General features: G+C 38.8%; 1 protein-coding gene and 2 long non-coding RNA genes across 4 annotated transcripts in view; 2 read left to right on the top strand and 1 right to left on the bottom strand.

Annotated features, from left to right (window-relative positions):
- Nucleotides 1-791: 791 nt before the first annotated feature.
- On the top strand, nucleotides 792-19,682 carry LOC121887900. The gene is made up of 4 exons (XR_006093082.1): nucleotides 792-858; nucleotides 2,077-2,196; nucleotides 18,949-19,047; nucleotides 19,491-19,682. It is a non-coding gene; the product is annotated as an uncharacterized LOC121887900 (long non-coding RNA).
- LOC121887902 lies at nucleotides 15,017-21,302 on the bottom strand. Of its 2 annotated transcripts, XR_006093084.1 has the most exons (4): nucleotides 21,042-21,302; nucleotides 20,058-20,182; nucleotides 17,071-17,163; nucleotides 15,017-16,953 (listed from the first exon to the last, which is right to left on the bottom strand). It is a non-coding gene; the product is annotated as an uncharacterized LOC121887902 (long non-coding RNA). The 2 variants fall into 2 exon arrangements; XR_006093083.1 differs by having other exon boundaries at nucleotides 15,017-17,163.
- The window catches only part of reck (reversion-inducing-cysteine-rich protein with kazal motifs), a 97,675-nt gene continuing 92,699 nt past the window's right edge, over nucleotides 20,151-25,126 (top strand). Inside the window, exon 1 of the mRNA XM_042399019.1 lies at nucleotides 20,151-20,389. Coding sequence (XP_042254953.1) covers nucleotides 20,320-20,389 — 70 coding nt within the window. The 5' untranslated portion in view covers nucleotides 20,151-20,319. The remainder of the gene's footprint in view (nucleotides 20,390-25,126) is intronic.

Raw genomic sequence — 25,126 nt, 5'->3', positions numbered from 1 at the left:
CCGTAGTCCTCTGAGCTCTGCCAGAAACCCCTCCTCTCCTCTCTGCTGTCCCTCCAGGAAGGTTCTCATGACGGCCAGCAGCTCCTCTCCGGCACTTGGAGCTCCCGGAGCTGCCTGCAGGGCTGGAGCAGCAGCTCCCCCTCCGTCCTCCTCCTCCTCTGTGGCCCAGGCTCCCTCATCTGCCGCTTCATCATGAGCCACTTCTTGCTTATGTGAGTGCAGTCCGGTCCGTTTTCCTGAGGACCGGGTGCGCCCCCGTCGACTGCCCATCCCACTTCTGACACCAAATGTCGCGGGTTCGCTTTCAATGATGGCTCAGACGACAAGAAACTTCAGTGTGGTGATTTTTATTCACACCAAGTTCCCCAAACAAGAGTGGCAAAAATATTTACAGTGCAGGAGTGGAAAAAAAAACCCTAATAACAAAAAAAAGTATTTACACGACAGGTTTCAAACTGGCAGTTTGTCACCCACATTGTTACTTAGCCACGACCAAAAACCCAACCAAAACTAAATGAGCAGAACTCCCCCTTATATATTCTTAGCCCCTCCCCCGGGCAAACCAATTACCAAATTATAGCATCCTACAGTCAAATTTGACAACACAACAAACATAAATTCAAAAATCAATGATATATTTTGTATACCGGAAAAATGGCACTAATCGCCCTCCATACAGCGATGGCCCAAATACCCCCAAACCAAAATAAATCATAAAATATCAGTTCATACGATGTTGATGGTATAGTCCACTGTCACATGACCCTCCTAAGCGCGCCACCAAGCGCTATTTATGGTGTGTCCAGGAAGTGCCTCAGTTTGGCCCATGCCCGAGGCAACCAGAGACAGCAGCAGCAGGTAAGTGTATATGTGTGTGTGTGTGTGTCGCGACAGCGCCGAGTGTGCACCCTCGAACGCCTAGCGTGCAGAAAAGAGTTCGGACAGCGGGGAAAAGTTTGTGGGAGTGCAGGACCGCGGGACACAAGTGCGGGCCTGCAAGGAACAGTTTTCACCGGAGCATGGCTCCGCAGGAACAGTGGGAGCGCTGCGCGCTGTGCACCGGCGCTCTCTCTCCGGCCAAGAGAGAGAGAAACACACGCCGGTTAGGGCATGACGGAGCGTTCACGGGCGCCCCGTCACACTTGTTTTTTTGGAGCCAGAAGTGACCATATTTGGACGAGGGGGTGGAGTTGACCCTAATGCTAGCGTTAGCTGCTAGCTTGGTTAGCATGGTGCATTTAGAGTATATAATTAACAATTATATTGCTAATGCTAATGCTAATTTTGGCTAGCAAAAAACAGGCTTAAATCAAAATGTATTTACGTATTTAACCAACATTGTCGCCGTGGTAGCAACTTAGCACAAGGTAGCTACAAGGTGGTCAATCACAATCTCTCATTCATGTACAATGTTGTTGCTTCATTGTTGCTTCATCTTATGAGAAACAGGCAGCTGATATATGGAACAGACTTCAGAGTTTTGCGTATCATGTCACAATTAAGACCAGAGAATTTTTAAACCCAAGCAGACACAAAATTTTGAGTAGAAAAGGAAGTTATTACACACAATATCTGTATTGTTGAAAAAATCACCCGTATTAAAATCATATGCCAACTACATGATTATGTACAACATAAAAAAAAGATTTAGTGTAATTGTTACCCTTTAATTAAGACATCTTATTGCACCCTTGCAGACTTCCAGCTTGCAGTCTGTTTGGCCAATAAGCATACTTACAGCCTACAGTATATTATGTTACATGTGAAAGCATTGCAGGTTATGTCAATGTTACGTTGCACTGGCCAAAAGCTAGCTGCATGCTAACGGCTAATGGGATAGAAACGTGCCCTGTGTTGGATCCTGGTTCCAAGAATGCTGTATTGAAGAAAAATGGGAAAACCACAACTTTACTGTAGAAATACAAATTAGTCAGGGACATGGTCAATATAGAGTCTTTGTATACATGCAGTGATTTACTGAATGACTGGCGATACCCCTACCTCAAACTCTTGTATTCATTACTGCAATATTGCATAACAGTTGAGAATTACATGCAGTTTGCTTTCTTTAAATAGAAAAAAAAAGCAGTGGACGGCCTCTGATCCCAGCAGTCGCCTCAGTATGAATGAAGGCCATGTGTATATACATATGTGCTGCCCACATTGATGTTTTGGAGTGCACGCACATGTGAGGAGGTATTTATTAAGCGTGCATACCACACACACACATAACATTAGCAGATGTGGGCCCCAGTTTGTTCAATCCCTCTACATGATGTTCAGTATGCTAGGAGGTTTCCTGAGAGTTCTGATGCCTTAGACCTGCTGGCAACACTGGAGGGAAGTTTTTGTTTCATCAGCTTCTCATTCGTTTGTCTTTAGTATTTAGAGCATTTGTTAAACTTTTACTTAAAATTAGTCAGACATTAATCTGTGTCTTTGTTTAACTGTACCATGGAAGCTTTATGTTCATCATAACTAGAAGAGCATAATGGGAGCATTAACATCTCCAACAATAATATTAGCACCATGGATGCATAAAGAGAACTAGATACAGCATTGGAGGCAGGGCTCCGTTCATTCTTATAAAAGGTGCTTAGTGACGCATGAAGCCAAAAAAGGTTGACTTACCGGAGTAAAATTGCCCGAATCTTTCGGGATTGTGTGGCCCATAGAGCAGGCGCACCTGATACTTCCACCGGCCAAGCTGGCTAACTTCTGGTTTAGCCCTCTGCTAACTTGAATGGGGTTAAAGTAATTCAATCACACAGCTCTCCTAGACTTTCAAAATGTTGTTAGATTGAAAGGATCAAATTCTGATAGTGAAACAACTCATTTTGCGGGGGCTGTGACCTGCTGATTTACAGACGTGTCTTTCACAATGTAATTCTATAGGAAAAAGTCTTCATGGGCCAGTGTGCATCACGTGACGGACGCAGTTTGGCCACTAACTTGGTTAGCACCTTTTACAAGATCATGTCAGGGTTTCTCCTGCCACTGTCTAGACCTGGAGAACCCCTAGAAGAGGAAGATATACTTTAACTTAAAGCTGCACTAATTAATATGTTTGAGTGATAACAGTGATAACAATTATCACCATATCACCACACGCCACTATACAGTTTGGACACACTTTAGATGATATTTTTCTCCACCGTTGTTGAAGACCAAAACAGAGCTAAAAAGAGAGTGGATATTGGACTTGTCAGGAGCAGAAACATGACTCCAAATCAATGTTAATGTTACTCTATGTAGCTAGACACAACTGTTTGCCAACATGCTTTCTTTAGCCTTTGGTAAAATATGTCAGTGTTGTGTTTACAGCTTGCTCCGCTGCCCCCAAGTGGCCAAAAAAAATTTCATTAATGCTACTTAAAAATGATCTCTTGTATATCATACCCTCATCCCCTATAGGTTTGATAAAGGTATGTGAAACAAATTTGCATTGATCAGCCAATTTATGTCAGTTATGATACATTTTTATAGTGAACAAGTTTTTATAATGGAATTAAATGCCTTTAAACCAAACCAAAAACTAAACCATAGATCCACAGAATCTTCTCAAACCACTGCTGCATAAAAATCTTCTCACATTGTGTGCTCAGCATGTTATTAACTGTCATTGATTTGCCTATGTACACTGGTTTTATACTGTAATTTATTTCATAGTCAGAGCTATGAGACCAGTGATGTGGCTGAGAGGGTACAACCCTTTTGGAAAGATGGTTGTCAGACTTATTTCTTGTGTAAGTTCATCAGACAGTGCTTTACACAGAAATACAGCCACAAAATAAAGATAGAAACAAGTCATTTGGAACCCTGCAAATGGAACCTGATTTTATTTGCATTTGTGTTTTTCACTGGGATCAGCTAGATGTCAACTGACAAGGCACACAAAGAGGGAAGGGACGTTGTGTTTCTGTTCTCAGTTAATATGAAATGTGGTTTGCATTGTTACATGGCTTTCATGAGCCTGTGGTGTTTTCGACCCAGTCTGATAAAAAAAAAAAACAAGAAATGGAGACAAAAAAGAGAATCTTTGACAGGTTTCATTTCAGGTTTTACACATTTCAAGCCAAAAAATTACAGAAAATTACACTTTATTCTTTTCCCCATTGATAACGATGCTCCCTCTCTTCATCTACCTCTAATAATGATGATAATACCCACAATATATACATGCATTCTTGTTTTTCCAATTCACTCTGATTAAGCTGTGACCTCAACTGCAGTGATGTCATGGCAGGTGTTTGGCTTTTGACAGCTGATGGAAAACACCTGCAGTGATGTCAGTGATTGGCATGTTGCCCGAGGTGCAAAATGCTGGGTTTTAAACCTACAGTACAGAGAGAGATCAGCTCAGCAGCAATTCTCTGCCCTTTGTGATTCAGCTCCCTTTTTCGGACCTGGGGGACTTTATAAGCGGGTAGGATATAAGGATATAAGTTTACCTGTGCAGCTGCTACCCCAGGCACGAACTGTAAATCAAAGTTTGTAGTCAACTTGTTCTGTAGATGAATTGTGATGCCAAAGTGCAAGTCTCTCAAGCTGCACTTCTTCTAATGGCCACTAGATGCTGACTCAAAGAAAACCTTAACTTTACAGATTGAAAAAAAAAAAAAATCCAAATTCTCACTCAAAAATGTTGTCATTTTTTTCACCAACTTCTGGTTTGCAAATGTAATTCGTAATTGTTTCATTGGGATGTTTTGAAATTTTCTGATTGATTAAAAAGAATATAAGATTTAAAGAAATGTATGTCCTGCTTAGTGCATACCTTTATTTATAGGTGCCACACACTGTAATTGTTGCAGACTGTAGCTTCATATAAGAAAAATGGCAGCAGTAAACATGCTATGTTGACATGAAGTGATTTGTTTTAGTGAAAGTTGCAAGTGTTTCTGCCCTGCATTTACCAAGTGATTTATTGATCCGACATTGTGGTAGGTTGTGTAATATGTTTTCTTTCACTTCAAGTTTGACTTTCTGCATTTGGCGCACTTTTGTTTGTCTGTTCAGTCACAACCATCAGCTCAAACTAAATACCCAGCATTTTATTCCTAAAGAAAAAGAAACAAAGCATTACATCCTGTGTGTAAGATGTTTTTTCCAAGAAAAGACCTACAGTACCAAACACCAGGAATTTACACCAGAAAATGTAAAAGCTGCAACTGTTTTGATTATCGATTTATCATTTAAGTCATTTTTCAAGCAGAAATGCCAAACATAGTCTGATTCCAGTCTCTCCACTGTAAGGACTGCAACTTTTATTTGTCTTTCTCATGGACCAAGCAATCTCGGAACCCATCAGCTATCGTCTGAAAACAATGTAGCCTCTGGGGGCAATGGCCAATTTTTCGGAGCTTCCAGTGTAGCTGGCAGATATCTGGGCCAAGACTTCCTCTTACATGCGCCGGTCGTTGTTTACAGACGAAAATGGAGTTGGAGTTGAGAGACGACGTCTACAACTGGATTGTTTCACAAGTAGCCAGTTAACAGTTTAAAACCAAACAAACATCAACACCTTTTGTAGCCGTTTTAGGTCCAGACAACATTCTGGCTAATACATTCCGCCTCTTTTGCTCCCCACACAGACTGTTTACCTACATGCAACCAAAGCATGTTCCTGTAGAGATTGCTGGAACAGAAACGGAAACCAGAAAGCTTCCGATCCCAAAATCTTGTCCCTTGCCTACAGATTCTGCATTCATATGCAGATATTGGTTTATAGAGATTACGGACCAAGCAAAAGAGCACAAGAAAAAAGGTGTAAAAAAGTATTCCTGACTTAAAATTCTTGTCTTAATGAAGTTGAAAAATTGATGACAAATGACCTAAACTGCAAATAAATCCTTATATAACATGGGAACTAGAAAAAGTAGCAACCAAAAATGAGGGCCCAATCTCAAAGTAAGGTCAACTAAACAATAAAGGGAGTACACACAAACAGGCCTAAGACAGACACAAATCAAAAGAAACCCAAGATCAAACAACTAATCAAAATAGAGAAATAATTTATAGATAAAGAATTAGCTATGAACAAACATAATTACAAAGCCAACTCTTTGTTGGCCTTGTAATTATGTTTGTAGCCCTTGCACCATCTCTGTATAATCAATTACAAGCTCTTTCATTCTCTTGAAAAAAATGAAAATAATAAAGTTCTCCAAACTAAACTATGAAATGGCCTCCAAATCTGCAATGCAAATCTGTTTCCTGATGTGCCACCACTATGGTTAAGGTTTGGTTAGGTTTAGGCACAAAAACTACTTTGTTCATGTTAGGGAAACATTGTGGGTTAGGGTTAAAAGGAAAAATGTTGACTGGAAACAGGATGCAAACAGCGGTCTCAAATGTCAAAGTCACACACTTTGTTGACCCATCAATCCACCTAGACAGAGCAAGGCAAGTTTATTTATATAGCACATTTCAGCAACAAGGCAATTTAAAGTACTTCACATAAAATGTTAAGAGCCTTGAGACAAAAGTGCAAAAGAAGCACACCATAAAAGACATTTAAATACAATCAAAAACAATCATTAAAGAGCTAAGAGAATAGAAAACAAAAATAAGCTAAAATAGAACAAGACAGGTATCAAATGCAAGAGTAAAAGTTATAGTACAGTGTAAGAAATGAATACTCATTTGATTTAATAAAATGCAGTGGCAAACAGAAAAGTCTTCAGCCTTGATTTAAAAGATCTGAGAGTTGCAGCAGACCTGAAGTTTTCTGGCAGTTTGTTCCAGATATGTGGAGCATAAAAACTGAACGCTGCTTCTCTGTGTTTAGTTTTTGACTCTGGGGACAGAAAGCAGACCTGTCCATAACATAGCAGCAGGTCAGAAATGCATTTTGGCCCTAAACCATTCAGTGCTTTATGTATTTTAAATTCAGTTTTTTGACAGACAGGAAGCCAGTGTAAAGATCTGAGAACTGGAGTGATGTGATCCACTGTTTTGGTCTTAGTGAGGACTCGGGCAGCAGTGTTCTGAATCAGCTGCAGCTGTCTGATTGATTTTTTTAGACACCAAAGACAGCTTTACAGTAGTCGAATCTACTGAGGTTAAGTGCATGGACAAGTTTTTCCAAATCCTACTGAGACATAAGTCCTTTAATTCTTAATATATTCTTCAGTTGAAAGTATGCTGACGTTGTAATTGTCTTAATGTGGCTGTTGAAATTTAGGTCTGCGTCCATGACTACACCAAGATTTCTGGCTTGGTTTGTGGTTTTTAACATTACCGATCGAAGCTGAGCGCTGAATTTGAATTGTTCTTTCTTGGTTCAAGAAACAATTACTTCAATTTTGTCTTTAATTGAAGGAAATTCTGGCACATCCAATCGTTTATATATTCAATGCACTTACTCAGTGCTTGTATTGGACCATAGTCCTCTGGTGATATGGTTATGTAAATTTGTGTGTTGTCTGCATAATTATGGTAACATATTTTGTTGTATTCCATAATCTGAACCCATGGAAGCATGTAGATGTTGAACAGAAGAGGCCCCAGAATGGAGCCTTGGAGAACTCATTGTCATTTTTGTCCACTCAGATGTGTAATTACCTATAGACACAAAGTAGTTCCTGTCCTTTAAGTAGGATTCAATCCAGTTTAGTACTGTGACAGAAAGTCCTGCCCAGTTTTCCAGTCGGTCTAGTAATATGTTGTGGGCGACTGTTTTGAATGCAGCTCTGAGATCCAATAATCCAGAGTAGACAAGTCTTGATTAATTGATTGAATCACTATTGTCAATCAAAGATGGAAAGTAGCAAAATGAACATGTATTTATCTGAAAATGTGTTTTTGAGTTTAATTATTGAAAGACTAGACAAAATTATTATAGAAGCATTGATGGCATATAAGTGTGCAGGGAGGGGAAAGAAAACCTCAACAGTTTATTGTGTGGTTTACAGATGTCTTCCTATAACTACAGTATTACCAGATAGCTTATTAGATGTGTCAGGAGGAAATATAATATGTGTTTTCAAGAAACCAAAAATATGATTTACTATGATGATCCTCTGGAGATAAAATGTATTTCCATTATCCATGTTGGTATTAGAGCAATGTTCGATGGGATATTTATGCTTTATTTTTCATTTTGACCTCTAATTATAGCACCAATAGAGGCAAAACAGTTTCCTCATGACATAGCTGGAACACAGTGGTGAGTTGCATCGTTCATCCAAACATCATTCAAATCTGATCAGCAGCAACATGTCGCCTGCACAGCACAGAAGAGAAAAACAAGGACTGATCAGCAGTCCCAAATAAGACCAGGAAGAGGAAATTGGAGCATATGTGAGTAGACCTCTACTCTGGTGTCAGATGAAATGAGACTCAATCACGGAGTTCTGGCTCATTTATTGGCATCCTGTAACCACAAAGTACAGAGGCCATATTATGGCTTTACCTATGTTTGTGTGTGCACGTGTTTCGTTTTTTCACTACATGCCATTTCTGAGCACGTTTGGTTCACATATGGCCTCAAGGTGTTCTCCACCCTGACCTCCCCAAATACTGCCTCCCCCCCTTCCCTACACACACATACACACACACACACATCCACACATCTCCCTGTGATTACTCTAGGCTCCATGCTAAACACACTGCATTAATCAATATTTTTATATTAATAATGGGTCCAATGACTATGTGTAATGTGAATGGTATTGCTCATAGTGATAAACCCACTAACTCTGCAGCTCCCCTCAGCTCTACAAAGCTTTTTAACCTCTTTTAGCAGATTGTTTTGGATTTCAGCCGGCAAATTCATCAACCTCAGTTTCAGCTGCAGCAGGCAGCTGCTTTGAATGAAAAAGCTCTAGATAATGTTAGTGACCAGCTGGTGAAGAAAGCTGAACATTTAGCAGCTAAAGAGCCAGATATTTTGATCAAAACAGAACTGAAAGTGAGTGAATATTGGGCTTACACTCATTGGGTCCTCATGAATATGACTCCAACTGGATGATGACATTTCTATAGGTTTTCAGTTGCTAACACATTAGCAGTAACAGTCTTATGATGATATATGTCAGGCTAAGATTTTGGCATCTTAGTACAGTCCCAAAGTGGCCTCCCCAAAAAACAATAATTGTGGCTTTAAAGCGGCAAAAAATATTTTTTGGCCACTTGGGCCAATGGAACAAGCTAAAAAAAAACCCCAAAAAAACACCTTCTTTTAGAACACGTTCAGGACAAGTGTGTCTTAAAACAACAGTCAAGTGTCTGTATGAACAGTGAAAGATGTTTTCCTCGCTGTAATCATTCCTTCTGTTCATACTGACTATTAAAAGATCCCTTTCAAATGTGCTTTCAAAGTAAGTGATGGAGGCCAAAATCCACAGTGTGTCCACACAGTCATTTTGTGCAAAATGCATTCAAAAGTTTATCTGAAGTGTATATGAGGCTTCAGCAGTCTGAGTTAGTCATATCAAGTGGATATCTGCCACATTTACAGTCTTTTTAGCATTAAATTCCCTAGTAACAAAAAGAGGGAATTTGGCACTAAAAAGACTGGAATGTTGAAAGATATCTACTTGATTTGACTCATTTGGATGCTGAAGCTTCATATTAGCTTCAGATAAACTTTAAATACATTTTTCACAGAAGAAGGACTGTGGATTTTGACCCCCATCACTTACATTGTAAGTGCATTTAGAAGGGATCTTCTAATGATCAGCATTAGCAGGAGGAATGATTACAGCAAGAAAAACATGTGTCAGTGTTCATTTGGGCTCCTGACTGTTGTTTTAGGAAAGGCTTGAAAAATCGTGAACCCGTCCTGTAATTTGAATTGCACAAGCACACAGTTGCCTATTAACACATCCAGAAGACACAGAGCAACATTAGCGTTCATGTGAAGTAGTGTTTTTGGTCACATGATGAATATAAGTCATAATATTCATTCTACTTTAGGGCAGAGTTCTCCATCAACTCCTTGTAGCTGCTGTATGCTAACTTTGTGTGTTTGCTGTCTGGTGCTGGGCAGGTAGTGCACTGTGGATTAATCAGATCTTTTTCACTGAAAACAGCTGCCTGCCGCTGCTGGAAGTGATTTTTCCAGAGAGAGTGGTAAGACCCCAAAACTGTGAAGTTTAACCTCAAAAGCAATGAGCTGAAAGATACTAAAATGCTCCTTAGAGCTGAGGGGAATGGTGGAGTAGATGATAATTCCCTGTTGATTCATGACCAACCCCTTATACATTAGATATACTAATTTGATCTATTATTCATATAAACATATGAATTGGTGTAGGTTTAGTAATGATGATCATTTTCTACAACCGTTAAATGATAAACCTAAAGCCCAACTTGAAAGTAGACGATTACTGAATATGGAGGATATCTCCATGTCTTCAATTATAGAAACACACCAGCACACACACACACAGTGCTCTTATATGACAGTCTTGGCTCTGTAGTGGTCCACAGGTGGCTCATGTTATTTTCCTTCATTCTACATTCAATGACATTGTGAGTCATGGCCTATCTCAGCCATGTCAAACCAGGCACCTGGAAACCAAGCAAACAGCTTAATAGTAAAGGGGGATTTACTGGGTAACAATAGCAAACCATGTGTTCCTGTTTCCCATCCATCATGGGTGACACCACAACACTGACAGAGCCTCCTCTTTTCTCCATTTCTGCCTTTTCTCCCTCTCTCTGACACACACACACTCTCCACAACAAACATTACAATACAAGGCATCCAAGAGGTGTGCGTGTGTGTGTGTCACATCAACCATGGAGCTAGTATGAACACATACTGTACATGAGCAGCCAGTGTGAACATGACAGATGTTATTTGCTTTGGGAAGTGCAGGCTTTCTATTCACACCGTCACTGGAACCCAGGCCTGACTGTGTGTGTGTGTGTGTGTGTGTGTGTGTGTGTGTGTGTGTGTGTGTGTGTGTGTGTGTGTGTGTGTGTGTGTGTGTTTCCACATACTGACAGGTGGTGAAAGGCCATGCAATGCTGCCTGAGGGACAGTTATTGTTACCGCATACGTAGGTGTGAATGGAAACCCTGCACACCAACACATGACATGGAGTACCTCTGTTGAAAAGGTAGTGAATGAAGCTTCCTTCACTGTAGCTCTAACAAGCCTTCACTAGTCAATATATGGGACAAGACTGTAGTCAGTTACAAGGAGGACTAATGAAGGGCTTTCAGGTGATGAACACACCCTTGGACCATATTGGAGATCCTCAGCTCTTGGGCAACAGTCACTATGAAAACCTGGTGGCATTTTTAAACTTGTCTTAACAGAATTGAACAGACAGTTAAATTATGTGCTGTTTATGATAAAGGGATGGTTATTTGTTTGGCTTTTGTTTTTTGTCAATCAGCTCTAAATACCTAAATCACAACTCTCCTTTACTCTTAATATCTTGTTTGTTGTTAATTCATGTTTTTAATCGCCACCAAGACACACATTAAAGTGACAGAACTTAATTTAACAAATGTTAAAATAATAATAAAATACAGTATATCCATATATTTAATATTGTTAAGAGTTCATTCTAATACACAGAATAAGTAATTCAAGAGCATGAGTTAATAATTTGTGCCAGAAATTAATTATTTGAGAGCACAAGTTATTAATCTGTGTGCACACAATTTTTTTTCTCCATAACACCTGCCAGAGCCTGGACATCAGCCTCCAGACAAACAAATCACATTTACCTTCAACTCCTGACTGAAATCTGGGGCAAAACATTCACTCCATTATCATCATTCAACAAAATGAAATGTATCTCCAACACTGTAAAGTCAGTATTTAGTTTCTTAAATGGCTTGTCTAACCATTTCCACTTCCTTGTGGACAAATAACAGTTAGCCTAAATATGAAGTTTGTTATTGGTTATCACTACTATATATTTTTGTGCCATGAAAGTGGCAGTAGTTATATCATTAAGCAGGGCTGTGGACTGGACTAATGGGAGATGTTGTGAAGACTGGGGTGAAGTTGACATTGAGTGGTGGCAGACTGATTGTCAGGCCATGGAAAATCTAAATGAGCCGCTTGAATTTAATACAGTTTTGTTTAGATTCTGGACATGGACAGTTTAATATATTTCCGATTTTGCCTGTTAAACAATGTTGTGTTATGTTTGACAGCTCTTAAACATATGTTAAAATGTCAATGTCATGTTTAATGTTATGTTCTGGAAATTCATGCCTCCGAACTATTAAATCAAGAACACAAATTCTTATTTTTTTTCTCCGTGATGTCTGACAGGTTTCATAGAAACTAGAGGCCAGAGTTTTATTTCAGCTATGTGGCTTTTAGAGGAAAAGCAGCTTTCAGCACTTTGACATTGGCTTTCTGCTTTGTTCTCTTTGTCTGTCCTCAACTTAAGTTTGCACACTGGTTCATGTATCTAACAGAACCTGAAGTTAGGGACTAGTAGTTGCATTTTTCAGTTGCATCTTTAATTAAATACTACTTTATATTATTACTCTTATTTGCATATAGTATCACTATTAGACCTCAGTGACTGATGGGACTTTGTGGTAGCACACTGATAAATATACAATTATAAAATTATGATTTTTCTTCAATGTTACAAGCAAGATACTAGGCCTACTCTCAGAATGTCGTTTCCACAACACACTCCTTGCAGTAAAGTGTCAGTGAGGCTTGTAGATCAGCCTTGAACAGAACAGATTTTCAGGCATGAGATCCTGAAACTGTGAATGGAATTTATTGTTTGTTGTTATATCAGTGAGCTTTGTGTGTAAGTGGGCTGAGGCGCACACAGTTTCTGCACTTGAACTTGTCTTTGCTCTTTTATTTATACCTTTGCTCTTCATAAAATACAGCCTCAAATCATTTTCTGAATTTTCTCAAGTTCAATTAATGTGGCTTTGTAAAGTCTGATACAAATGCTAATAGTTTTTAATTGGAAGTGTTTATGAGCAATATTTTCTGCCAATATTAAATTACCTCTAAATATCCTTTGAATGAAAAACAACCTCTTCAGTGTTGTTATCTTTAGTTTGTAAGTTAAATAGCACTAGCAGCAGATTGGAGGTGTAAATGATTGTTTCCATTTCCCAAACTGTACATATTTTTTGACATTGAGTGAGTAACACTCAATGTAAACATAATTTTTTGTTGTTGTTACAAGGAAACCTCACAGTGCACCCTTAACCCTATGTTAAGTGCTGCCCCACAATCAGACATGCATTCATTGTTTCATTTGAATTTTTATACTGTCGTGGTGGAAAGCCTCTAAGACACGATTGAAAATTAAAGCCTATTCACTGAGACACATAATAATAAACATTATAATAGAGCCCAACTGACACTGGATTGTTGAGGTTGACTTTGATATTTGAGAGTTTAAAAACATCTGATAACATTTTTAAATTTAAGTTTTAAAGGATCAGTGTGTGAGATTTAGTGGCATCTAGTGGTGAGATTGCAGATTGCAACCAAATGAATAGACCTCCCATCCCCCTCCCCTCCCTTCCCAGCGTGTAGGAGAACATACAGTGGCTGCGAAACTCGTGAAAAACATGCAAGGCCCTCTCTAGAACCAGTTTTTGGTTTGTCCATTCTGGGCTACTGTAGAAACATGGTGGTGCAACATGGCAACCTGCGTGGAAGAGGATCCGCTCCTTGTGTAGACATAAAGGGCTCATTCTAAGGTAATGAAAACACAATGATTCTTATTTTCAGGTGATTATACATTAATTAAAATTGAATATTATATTCCATTTCCGCCAAGTCTGTTCTGCTAGATGACACTAAATTCTACACACCGCACCTTTAAGACCAAGATACTGTATATGCTGAGCTGAAAAACTACATCATGGAAACAGAGTTCTTAAAACATACATTATCTTTGATATTTCTGTACTCCAATTTATTGTTACTTAGAGGGTGACCCACTCTACCTCCTGAGGAGGTTGCAAGGTTGGTGGTTTGATCCCAAGCTCCTCCCCTCCATGCGTCGAAATGTCCTTTAGCAAGACACTGAACCCCAAGTTGCTCCCAATGGTCATGCCAACACCTTGCAGCTTCACCATCATCAGTGTGTGAGTGTGAGTGAATGGGTGAATGAGAGGCAAAAATTGTAAAGTGTTTTGTCCATTAAGATAAACGGGTGCTATATAAGTGCAGTCCATTTACTATATTGGCTAACAAATATATGATACCAATATATCTGTGACAAGCTAAAATCAACCAATAGTATTGGCTACCACGTGCTGAATTCATGCATTTTCTGCATATATCATAGATAAACAGTGAACCTAAATCATATCCTTTTTGTGAATTGTTTCTGACTGGACAGACTCATTTTTGTTGTACTACCACCTTCCTCAGACGCACCACAGTTGAGTGAAAAACTTTATATCTTAGACAAGATTAACCATATTTTCATTTCAAAGGTGGACAGCACTGCCTGGAACACATCTCCATCTTTAATAAAAGGCCAATATCAGCTCTACAGTGTATGGGTTTAATTCAAACCCACACACAGTCCACACGCACACACTCCAAGGCGGACATCTGTAAAGCTGTGTAATAACTGAAATTGAACAACATCTGGTTAGTGGAGACAGCGACAGACCTAATGGAAAACAACAACAGTGAATTTATCATGGTGTCTAACTACATCTGCCATGACAATGAAGCTTTATCTTGAAACTGGGAGCCAGTTGGCCAGTCAGTGACGGATGGCGCCCCTGGCCTCAGGGTTTGTACTGTAGGTCTGACTGCAAACAAGAGACCCTCTCTTGGACAGACACTTTATTCTTCCATGACTGCTGGTCAGTGAAGGGCTGCTGTGGGCAGATATGTGCGTATGTTACTGTTTCTAGTGATTTTGAGGTCAGTGAGAAAAAAAAAATACTGTAAGATAAATACTGTGCCCCACCCTTCATATAATGCAGACAACAAAGACCCAACTGCAAAATAAGTGGAATTAAATGAAGAAGGCAAACTGACCAGATCTGGTGAGGACAGAGTGGTGGTGGTGGTAGTGGTGGTACAGCATCAATAGAGGGGAATTCCTGTTCAGAATAATTTAAAAACACTTGCCAAACCTTAAAAATGTTGTGGTAGAACAATGAGAAGAGTCATAACCTCCTCCACCCAACCTTCAAGCTGTGGTGGATTGGTAACTTTCCATTTGTAAAGGATTCATCTGGTTGGGCATCAGGAGGAGGTCATGGACTGGGTTGCACTTAAGGGAATCACCAGATTGCCAATCAGAAACCACCATAAATGTCAGACAGGGCCAGGAAATGTAACTGTAGGCAGCTAATGCTTGGTGACATCTAGAACCAGAAGATATACAAACAGTAAACGTTGGTCTTGTCTCATGTTGCAGGATTAGAAAGTTGGATAAAGGGTTGATTATGCTTCAATCGAACTGGTTTGAATGATGTGTCAAAGTGTTTATAGCTTTTCCAAAGAGACTGTGCCCCCCCCAAAAAACGACACAATCAGTCCCTAAAACAACATATATTCACATTCAAGTGACAGATGCCCTCTAGTGGCCATTGTAATTATGACCAGAACAAAACACTGGACTTTAACATGGTGGATTACTGTTCTTTTCTTGTGTCCAAATGCGATTTCACATTGTTTTTTAAAGACCACGACCAGGACTAACCTTAACCACATAGTTACTATAGTAACCATGATGATGAAGATCCGCTAAACCTAAGCAAGAAGTAATTTTAACACAAGCCATGATATTTCTCTAACTTTAAGCGAGTACTTATTTTAATTCAAGTCATGCTCTTTTCCTAAACCTAACCAGACCTCAACCATAGTATTTTCTCCTCACTCCTCTCCTCAATATATTTATTTTTCGACAGTTTTGTGGTTTTGCTGATCGGGGCATCAGACCAGAAAACACTTCTATGTGTCATTCTGGATTGCATGGACAAATTTACAGAATATAGACTGATGTACTGCTTTTTTTTCCCACTTTTTGACAATGTGCCTTTGTTTGACACTTGCTCAGCTATGGATTAGCCCCTTCCATTAATCATGTGTAATCATGTAGTATTTTTGCAAACAGATTGTGTGCTTTGTTTGCAAAATAGGTTGCCTCAAAGTGTCATTTAAGAGACAAATAAAGTATTTTGAATTGAATTGAATAGTAGATTACTCTAGTCAGTGAAATGAAGTAATATATTATCTATGATATGTAAAAGAGAGTACAGGTAATCAAATAAAGACAATGAAGAAAGTTACATACAATGATATAAACATGAAATACATATAATAGGTGATGGAATGGGGCATTATATTAAAATTTGGTACAGAGAAGCATGTTATATTACAATAGGATATATAGTAGATTATTACATTACACAGTAGAATGATATGTTATATTAAGTGACCAATTGGATATGACATTATACTGTAGTACAAATAAAGCAGCCACATTCATATTACAATAGTTAATAAAGGTAGTATTACAATAGTTAAAATATGTAATGGGATAATGTCAATTTTACATTACAGTAGCTAATAAAATGTTACATTATAACGCGTAATGGAATAGTATATATTTGTAGGTAATAGAGTTGTACATTGTATTATAAAAGGTAATGGGCTAAGATTTTACATTACAGGAGTTCATGTAATACTATTCAATTTCAATAGGTCATGGAGCAGTGCATTGTATAACATAAAGCACCATGTCATATAATTTATGTCAAAGGACTATCTGACCTCAGTACATCTGTATGAATACATGATTCATTCTTCTCCCTGCTGCCAGTGGGCCCTCACTCCCTGGCCCCTCACTATTCATGCCTGTCAACAGCATGATGTAGCCACATGGGGCCAAAGTGCTGACTCCAACCCATGACATCCTCTTCACTCATGACCTTTGACCCATTACAAAAGAGGGTGTCTCCCTGGACAGAGATTTCCCTGCTGTTTGACTGCTGTGCAGCTCAAAAAGCCGCCTGGCCCTGTTGACATGGGCATTAAGAGGGACAATAAGGGGACAGACTGGGAGGCCACCCTGGAAAACAACACTTCCTGTGGCATTGGATCGGTATATTGGCAAATCACGATATTGGGCTTACCGGAAGTTTTTTCCCTCTCTGGCTATTTTCAGTTAACTTTCATTCTTCATTTGTGAAGAATCATCTGTGTGTCCTGTGCCTTGCTGCTCAGTGCTGTCAGGAAAATATATCATTACATTACATTTTATAATGGATTATATTGGTGCCTTCCTTTGTTGGTTACCTGGGGAATATAAACATGTTTTAAGCCTTTTCTCCATTAATCAATATATGAAATTACTCAGTTCATCAGTGTTAAATAAAGAGCTTTGCCTAAATAAAATAAAGAACACAATGAGAAGAGTTACCAAATTTAAATTTGATTAGATTTGATAACTTTATTAATAAATTAGAAAATATCTACCAAAATATCGAATCTGACCAAGCCTTCAATATGAACTTTTGATACTTGACACAGCTTGATATCAAAGGCTACAGACACATTTTGGTTATGCTGAGGTCCAATCCCCACTTTTGAGGGGGACTTGGACTCATGACCTCAGTATTTCTAAAATCTTGAACATGGACCTACTAGTGTTCTACCTTCTGATCAACCTGTACAATTTCAACAGGAACATTTTCACATCAATAACTGCACACTCTAGTAACTGGCAGTTTGATCCTTGTGCCCATGTGTGCAGTATCAGAATACATGAAGTTCACACTGATGCATTTGATCATAAAAAAATATAGATGCACTGTGCAAAGGTATTAACATTCACTTTGGTTACACACAGTCGATATGCAGGGAAGGTTTATACACAGGTTGACACACTTTCTACTAGGGCACCAACAACATTAATCGTATTTCAAACTGCAGTCTGAGGATACGTAGGTAATGACATGATAGTGATGATAATAGTTGCTGTGTGTGTGGTGATGCAGTTTGGTGCAGTTTCCAGACATGACGGTTATGTGAATTGAAACTCTAACTTGCCTGGAGGTGTGAGTGTGTCTATGTGTCAGCTCAGTGGACTAGCAGACTGTGTAAGGTGTTTCCAAACATTTTTTCCAAAGCATACTGGGATAGATTCCAACAGCCCTGTGACCAATAGTGGGACTGAGCTGGTATGGAAAGTGAATAAATTACTGGTGAAGTTGTATGGAAACACTGATCCTTAGTTCAGGTTCTGCTGGGAGATTCCTGTTGGAGTTGGCCTGGCCAGGGGTTCCTCCATATTTTTCTGTCTCTTTCTGAACTGCAAAGAAATACTTGTGCTTTCTTTTACTCAGTAATGGACATGGTAGATATTTAAAAATTCTACAACACTCAAACTTCAGATGTGAGTTTGTTCAGAGTACTGCATCTCTGCTCACAGATTAAATCACCTACTGTACATTCTTACAGTACTCTTAATCTGCTCAAATTTAAAATTTTACATTTTCTAATTGCAAACTGTAACTATTCTCATTCAACCCTGTTTCTAAAAAATATGGTTATATAGTGAATGGTTTTGCCAAATGCATTTTTTGAGGTAATGTAGTTGCTTTTTTTTCCAGACCATTAAGAGCAGCATTCTTGTATGACTTTGACACCGGAGACCAGGGTTCACATCCTTCATCCTTTGTGTGGTTATGTTTAGGCTACAAAGAAACTTTGGTTAGGGTTTGTGAAAGAATGTGGCTTTGGTTAGGTACTGAAAAAGTAGGGTTAGGGTTAGCTTACAGCTTCATCTCCTCTCCTCTGCTTTTTTGTCTCAGTTCTAACCAAACCAAGTGCACTGAGTTGCCATAAAAACATGAATCATGCTTTAGCCGCCATGAACAGATATTATAGGAAAACAAATGTTTTCTGTGAATGTTTTGCAGATATTCAGCATAAACATTTTGCAACATTTCCACATTATGTTGATAAGAAATGGAATCTGGGCTTCATTTATTTCATATTTTCTGTTACAGTTAGTGGTATATTAGGCCCTGGCATGATCTGCCCGAGGACATCAGGCTGGCTGAGTCAGTGATTTCTTTTAAGTACCTTCTTAAAACATTTTTTAATCGGTAAGCCTTTCCTGATTTGACTTGAGTTTGTATTTTCTTTGAACTGTCTTTTAGTTCTTTTAAAATTTCTCTTGTTTCATCTTACACTAAATTGGTTTTTATGTTTTTTTAAAACCTAATGATTTCATGATTTGTCTGTTTTATTTTGCTGCCTTTGTGACGCAGTTTGTAACATGGATTTTGAAAAGTGCCCTATAAATAAAGATTATTATTATTGCTATTATTATATAAATTCACATAGTAGAAGACAGGGCTGATTTATTGAGCAGTGACCCTACTAATTTAGGGCCAATTTCATAGACAACTCAAACCTAACGTTAGGAGATGCAAAAATCACTGAGAGTGGGTACAAATGTTTAGCAGAATGTCCCAGGTTTGATTCAGACTTTTAATACTGCAGCTACTGTACGCTGAGCTCATGTTATTTGTTATTTTCCCAACAGATCTTTAATCCCACAGAGACATTTTCAGTTCTTAGCTCATAAAATGATGTTTTGGAGACACATGGTTTTCACAAGACTGAGTCTAATGGGGGAATAAAAATGTCAGAAAATAAATAAGTTCAACTAAGAAAATAACTTAAGTAACTGAGCAGTTAATTGAATTGATAAAATGTTGAAAAATCCCAATAAAAAAGTGAGACTTTATTTGTGGTGTCTCTTTATTTTTTATGGGTCTTGGACTCATGACCTCAGTATTTCTAAAATTCTGACTACAGCTGTGATTACCAGCAGTAATTGTAAAGGAGGGCATACAGTTTACATGCCGTATCTAGTGAATAGTGAGACATCCATAAATTTGGTTTGAAAATACTTGCTGAGAATGTATCCTGTCAACCTGCAGCCTATCAGCGGGTCTATCAGCCTAATAAGTGTGTGTGTGTGTGTGTGTGTGTGTGTGTGTGTGTGTGTGTGAGGATAATTATTGCACTCTACACACAATTGTTACTCCATAAAAATCAAATTATGTTGTACCAAATCTAGGTCATGATTTTAACTTCTGAATTATACCTTGATTGAAGTTCGGTTTGTTGGTACTGTTTCTGCAGACTTATAACTTCTGCTTTCTTCACCGTTAACCGGCCTCGTTCACTGTTCTGCGCATGTCCTCTGCGGTCCATATACAAAACCGGGGGCTGAGAGAGAGAGAGAGGGAGAGAGAGAGAGAGAGAGAGAGAGAGAGAGAGAGTTAACAGGGGATCCATGGAGCATGTCACAGCAACAGTGTTTTCTATGTCTTCTTGTCCACGATGCACTTTAGGATTTCAATAAGATGCGTGTGTGTTTCCAGATAAGTTTCCTCCTCGCCGTAAACTTTTACTGCCAGCCGCTCCGAGCTCAGGGTGAGTCTGTCTGTGATTGAAGTCTTATGTCTATACTGCTGCCTGTGTCTGCTTTCATACATTGATAAGCTTCATTTGCTGAAAAAGAACAGAACAGTGCATAGCTGTAGCTTAAAGCCATCTTTACTTTTCAACGCTTCAGGTCGGGACTAACTTGTTGATTCAGTGACAGCTGGCATCCTGGCCCGACTGATTTCGCTCTTAAGCATTTATACGCCAAACTCCATTAAGAAACTCCACTATGTGATATTTCCTTGCTGATTAGTGAACTTAAACATTTCTCAAACAAGCTATTGAGATGTATTCTGAATAATAAAAGTCTTCTGGTAAATTCGGGCAACAAATGGTCCAGCAACCAGCCCCTTTTCTCAATAAAATCAGTAGGTTTTAAATCGTTTACAGCGCCAGCTACCGCCCACCACGGAGTTTCTAGGTGTGAGATGATTGTGGGAATAACGGAGAAAACAATTGTAAAAGTTACAGTTTCAATCATGCTCTGTGTGTTTAATGAAAGCCGAATTGAAGAGTACATCCCCGACATTCACAAAAGCCTTTTAGTAATATTTTTCTACTTGTATTAGTAGTATTTGTGTGTACCTTTGTCGAAAAGCTAAGTGGCGGTATCTGTAGTAAATGCATTAACGTTACTGACCTGATGTTAGCATAGTAGTGAAACGTCCTGTACATTAGCCGTTGAGGCTTTAATGACAACAATAACGCAGTTAATAGAAATATCACACTCTGGGTTACTTCTTGAAATATGTGGCTAGAATAGTTTTGAAAGTATATTTGTTCGGGTCGTTCTTGTCTGAGAAATAACCGGGAATAGGAAGGAAACAGATCTGACATAGCGGATTGGGGGAAAAAAGGAAAAGTGAAAAGGGACCGTTACCGGATGGCAAACGTCATGAACTTTTTGGAGTCTTTAATGTGTCCCTGCTATCTGTAAATGCACACAGCTGCTAGGATAATGTTTTAAAATATTTTACAAATAAATAGGATCCGTTCATGAATTCGGCATGTATCACACAACCCTAAACACACTCAGTTATTCAAAATAACTCATACTTTAACTGTTATTCCCACGTGCTTTTTTCTCTAAAATAACGTTACATCTTAATGAACATTTGTAAGCTAATATATATTGATAAAGATGTTACCGTATAGGCCGAATGTCACACGTGTTTCATTAGCTATCTTAGGTGAGACTGAAAGGAAACTAGCAAATAAAACTGCCTGAAGTTTTGAATGGAGTCTAGTCTGTCAAGCAAAATGTGTCTGAATGAATAGTGTCTCAGCCTTTGAGGGTGCTAATTAATTCACTGGGACTTGTTAAAGCAGTTAGACAAACACAGAGGTGTGTACTGCTGCTGTAAGACAACTGGCCTTGAATTTGCTCTCACTTGTTAATTGGCTGAGTCAACATTGACATGCCACTTTGTACATTGTTGCTACATTTTTAAGCCATTTGGCAAGGCGTCCTTCAGGTGTTGCCAGTCTTTAATATCATTTTGGTCATTGTGTATGTTAACCTCTCTTAGTGAGTGTTTTATCTAAAGGAGCTCTGAGGGCAGGGTTATAAATTGGTCTAACATGCTGGTGGGTAGGTCTTTGATGTTCAGTCCACATGGGTGCAGGATGTGGATTTGCTCCGGCTAAATATCACTTTGTACATTTTTTTTTTTTCTGACACATCTGCCTGGAACATGAAAGAAACACAACTCTTAGATCCTCATTTGGGATGCACATTGTCTCCCAGAGGCTTGTGACAGTAAAAGGGGGTCTCAGAAAATCCCCCAAAGGTTCTAGGTGTGATAAACACCGCCATGTGGAAAAGTGATCAGCCACTTTCGCCTCTTCTCTCTTGTCCTCCCTTTGCCTATTTTGTGTTGAAATTCCATACATTTTTTTATTTTTATTTTTTTTGCCTCTACCGAGTTTTGCGAAACTTCTCTCCTTCATTTCTTTCATGTTGCGATTTGGTTATGGAGGCTAGCCGTGAGAGAATGCATCTGGAACCAATTTGACTCCTCAAAGCAGAAGGGGAAGAGGAGGGGAAGGAGGGAAGTGAACGGCAGCCCTCTTCTTTCCATGTCCACTGTGAACAGGCATGGGCTTGAGTCCCGCAAACCTAATTATAGTTTTGTGAACACAAGATTAAAGTGTAGTATACAGAGTTGAATTTCTTGGTTATCCGTCGGTATAGTGATTGTTGAATTGACTATGAAATGTTTTTGTTCCCAGCCATTGCCAGTGTTTTATAATAGCTAAATATAAAGTAAGAGGGGCACCCAGTGAACGTACAGAGAGAAAAATGTGACAATTTCCCATTTATGTACATCAGTGTGAAGAGAATGAGTTAAAAATGTCACTGTAAACAGAGATTATAATGAATGTTACAAAACTTCAACTTTCATTGTTTCAAAATCTCAACAGCTTTGCTTTTTTGTGTTCCCCGGAGACTCTGATTTCAAAGCACCGCGCTATCGAAGGCAGCATCAGCAGTCTGGTCATAGTTGAGGTTTACATGCTAGTAAACACTCCAGACATTTGGCTCTCAGAATGCAGGTCTAGTTGCATATAGACTGTAGGTTACTTTACACCAAGGTGGAGTTAATACAGTCACCAGCCAGCTGCTTGCTGCAGTCATTAGTGATACTTTCAAATCTACTGCATGCACGTCATACACGTCATTTTCTTGATTGTTGTGAAATCAACATGTATTTTACAGAAGTTAACTGGTAGTGAAAGGGTCTGGATATACTTGGGCTTTACTGATAAACTTCCCTTGTGGGAGCAAAGATCAGTAGCACAGCAGTAACACACACAATACCTCTGTTTGTGACCACACTAATAGTGTTTTAATTTCACTAACTGCTGGTAAGCACACGTCCTAGTCAGTGGTGGAAGAAGTACGCGGATCCTCTACTTAAGTAAAAGTACCAATACAGCAATGTAAAAATACTCCATTACAAGTAAAAGTCCTGCATGAAAAATCCTAATTAGGTAAAAGTACATAAGTATTATGAGCTTGATGTAGTTAAAGTATTGCAGTAAAAGTAGTGGTTTGGTCCCTCTGACTGATATATTATTATATATGACATCATTAGATTATTAATAGTGAAGCATCAGTGTTAGAGCAGCATGTTACTGTTGTAGCTGCTGGAGGTGGAGCTAGTTTCAACTACTTTATATACAGTTAGCTACTTTAGTCCAGTGGTTCCCAACCTAGGGGTTGGGCCCCTCCAAAGGGTCAGCAGATAAATCTGAGGGGTCGTGAGATGATTAATGGGAGAGGAAAGAAGAAAAAACAAAGTTCTGATACACAAATCTGTGTTCAGTTTTTGGACTTTTTCTCTAATCTTTGATTTTTGGTGAAATATTGGATCATTTGAACATTTATTGAAATGAAACAATGTGAGAAGTTTAGAGGGAAAAATCACTATTTGGTGGAGCTTGGTTTATGGACTTACATTTTGAAACCTTGAGTTTTGCTATTGGACTGTCGCCATCTTGGATTTTTGGAGCCAGAAGTGACCGTATTTGGACCATTTGGACGAGAGAGTGGAGCTGACCCTAACGCTAGCTGCTAGCTTGGTTAGCATGGTGCATTTACAGTCTATGGTTAACTGTGATAATGCTAATGCTAATTTTTGCCAGTGAAAAACAGGCTTAGGACCAGTAAAACAAAATGTACTTACCGGAAAAGCTGAACATCTGACTCCTTAGAAGGTATTCAGCATTTGGTTGTACCAAATGCTGAATACCTTCTAAGGAGTCAAAATGTTACAATTAACTTTCATGAACTGAAAACACACTGAAATAGCTACGCCTATACCAATATGAATCTGGGGTTACGCCATGTTTATGTTACCTAACCAACGTTGTCGCGGTGGTAGCGACTTGTCAATAACAACACCCTAAAGCATACACAGCTTTATCATCAAAAATAAATGAAACAGGACCATCATTTACAAAATGAACATTATGCTGTATTGAAGAAGACTTGAAACTCATTAGGAAAGTCTTTACTATATTAATAATAGTAATAATAATAGCCTAAATCAAGTGAGAAGTAGGGTAATTTTCCCATAGACTTCTATACAATCGGACCTCTTTTTGGAGCCCTTGGAGTCGCCCCCTGCTGGTCATTAGAAAGAATGCAGGTTTAAGGCACTTCCACACTGGCTTCATTTTTCAGACCTGGATCTACCTGCTTGGTTAATACAGAGATATAAAAGGAATGGACAATACAGTACGACCATCATGGCAAAATGATGGTAGACATTTGCATCATCTCATGCCATGTGTATTGTTATGTTTCCCAACCTTAGTGGACTGTGAAAGTGGTTAAAAGATGGAGGAGACATAAGAAATATAAAGAGTAGTCTTTACTAGTCGGCACATGGTGTAAATGTATATTTGAATCCAAAGAAGTGTGGTTAAAAGAAAATATTTTTTTGAACATCATCACCAAGAACGAAGATCAAAATAGATGGCAGACACACAGATCTGATAATGTTGTTTTACTAACATGTTACATGGACAAACAATTTCCCACTGCATGTAAACATCCAGCAGACATGGATGAATGAATGCAAGTCAATATTTACTCTCCTTTTAGCTTGAATCTCAAATTGAATCTTTCCAATGTTATTAAGTTGATAAAACAAGACAGAACAAGCTGTGATTAAAATTATGTTGTCATACCAGGACTTTTAGCCACAGGTTTCATGT

Source organism: Thunnus maccoyii, chromosome 21 (assembly GCF_910596095.1).
Source record: "Thunnus maccoyii chromosome 21, fThuMac1.1, whole genome shotgun sequence".
Taxonomy (NCBI): domain Eukaryota; kingdom Metazoa; phylum Chordata; class Actinopteri; order Scombriformes; family Scombridae; genus Thunnus; species Thunnus maccoyii.
Note: the sequence above shows the minus strand (reverse complement) of the source record. Positions and strands in the feature narration are given on the sequence as shown.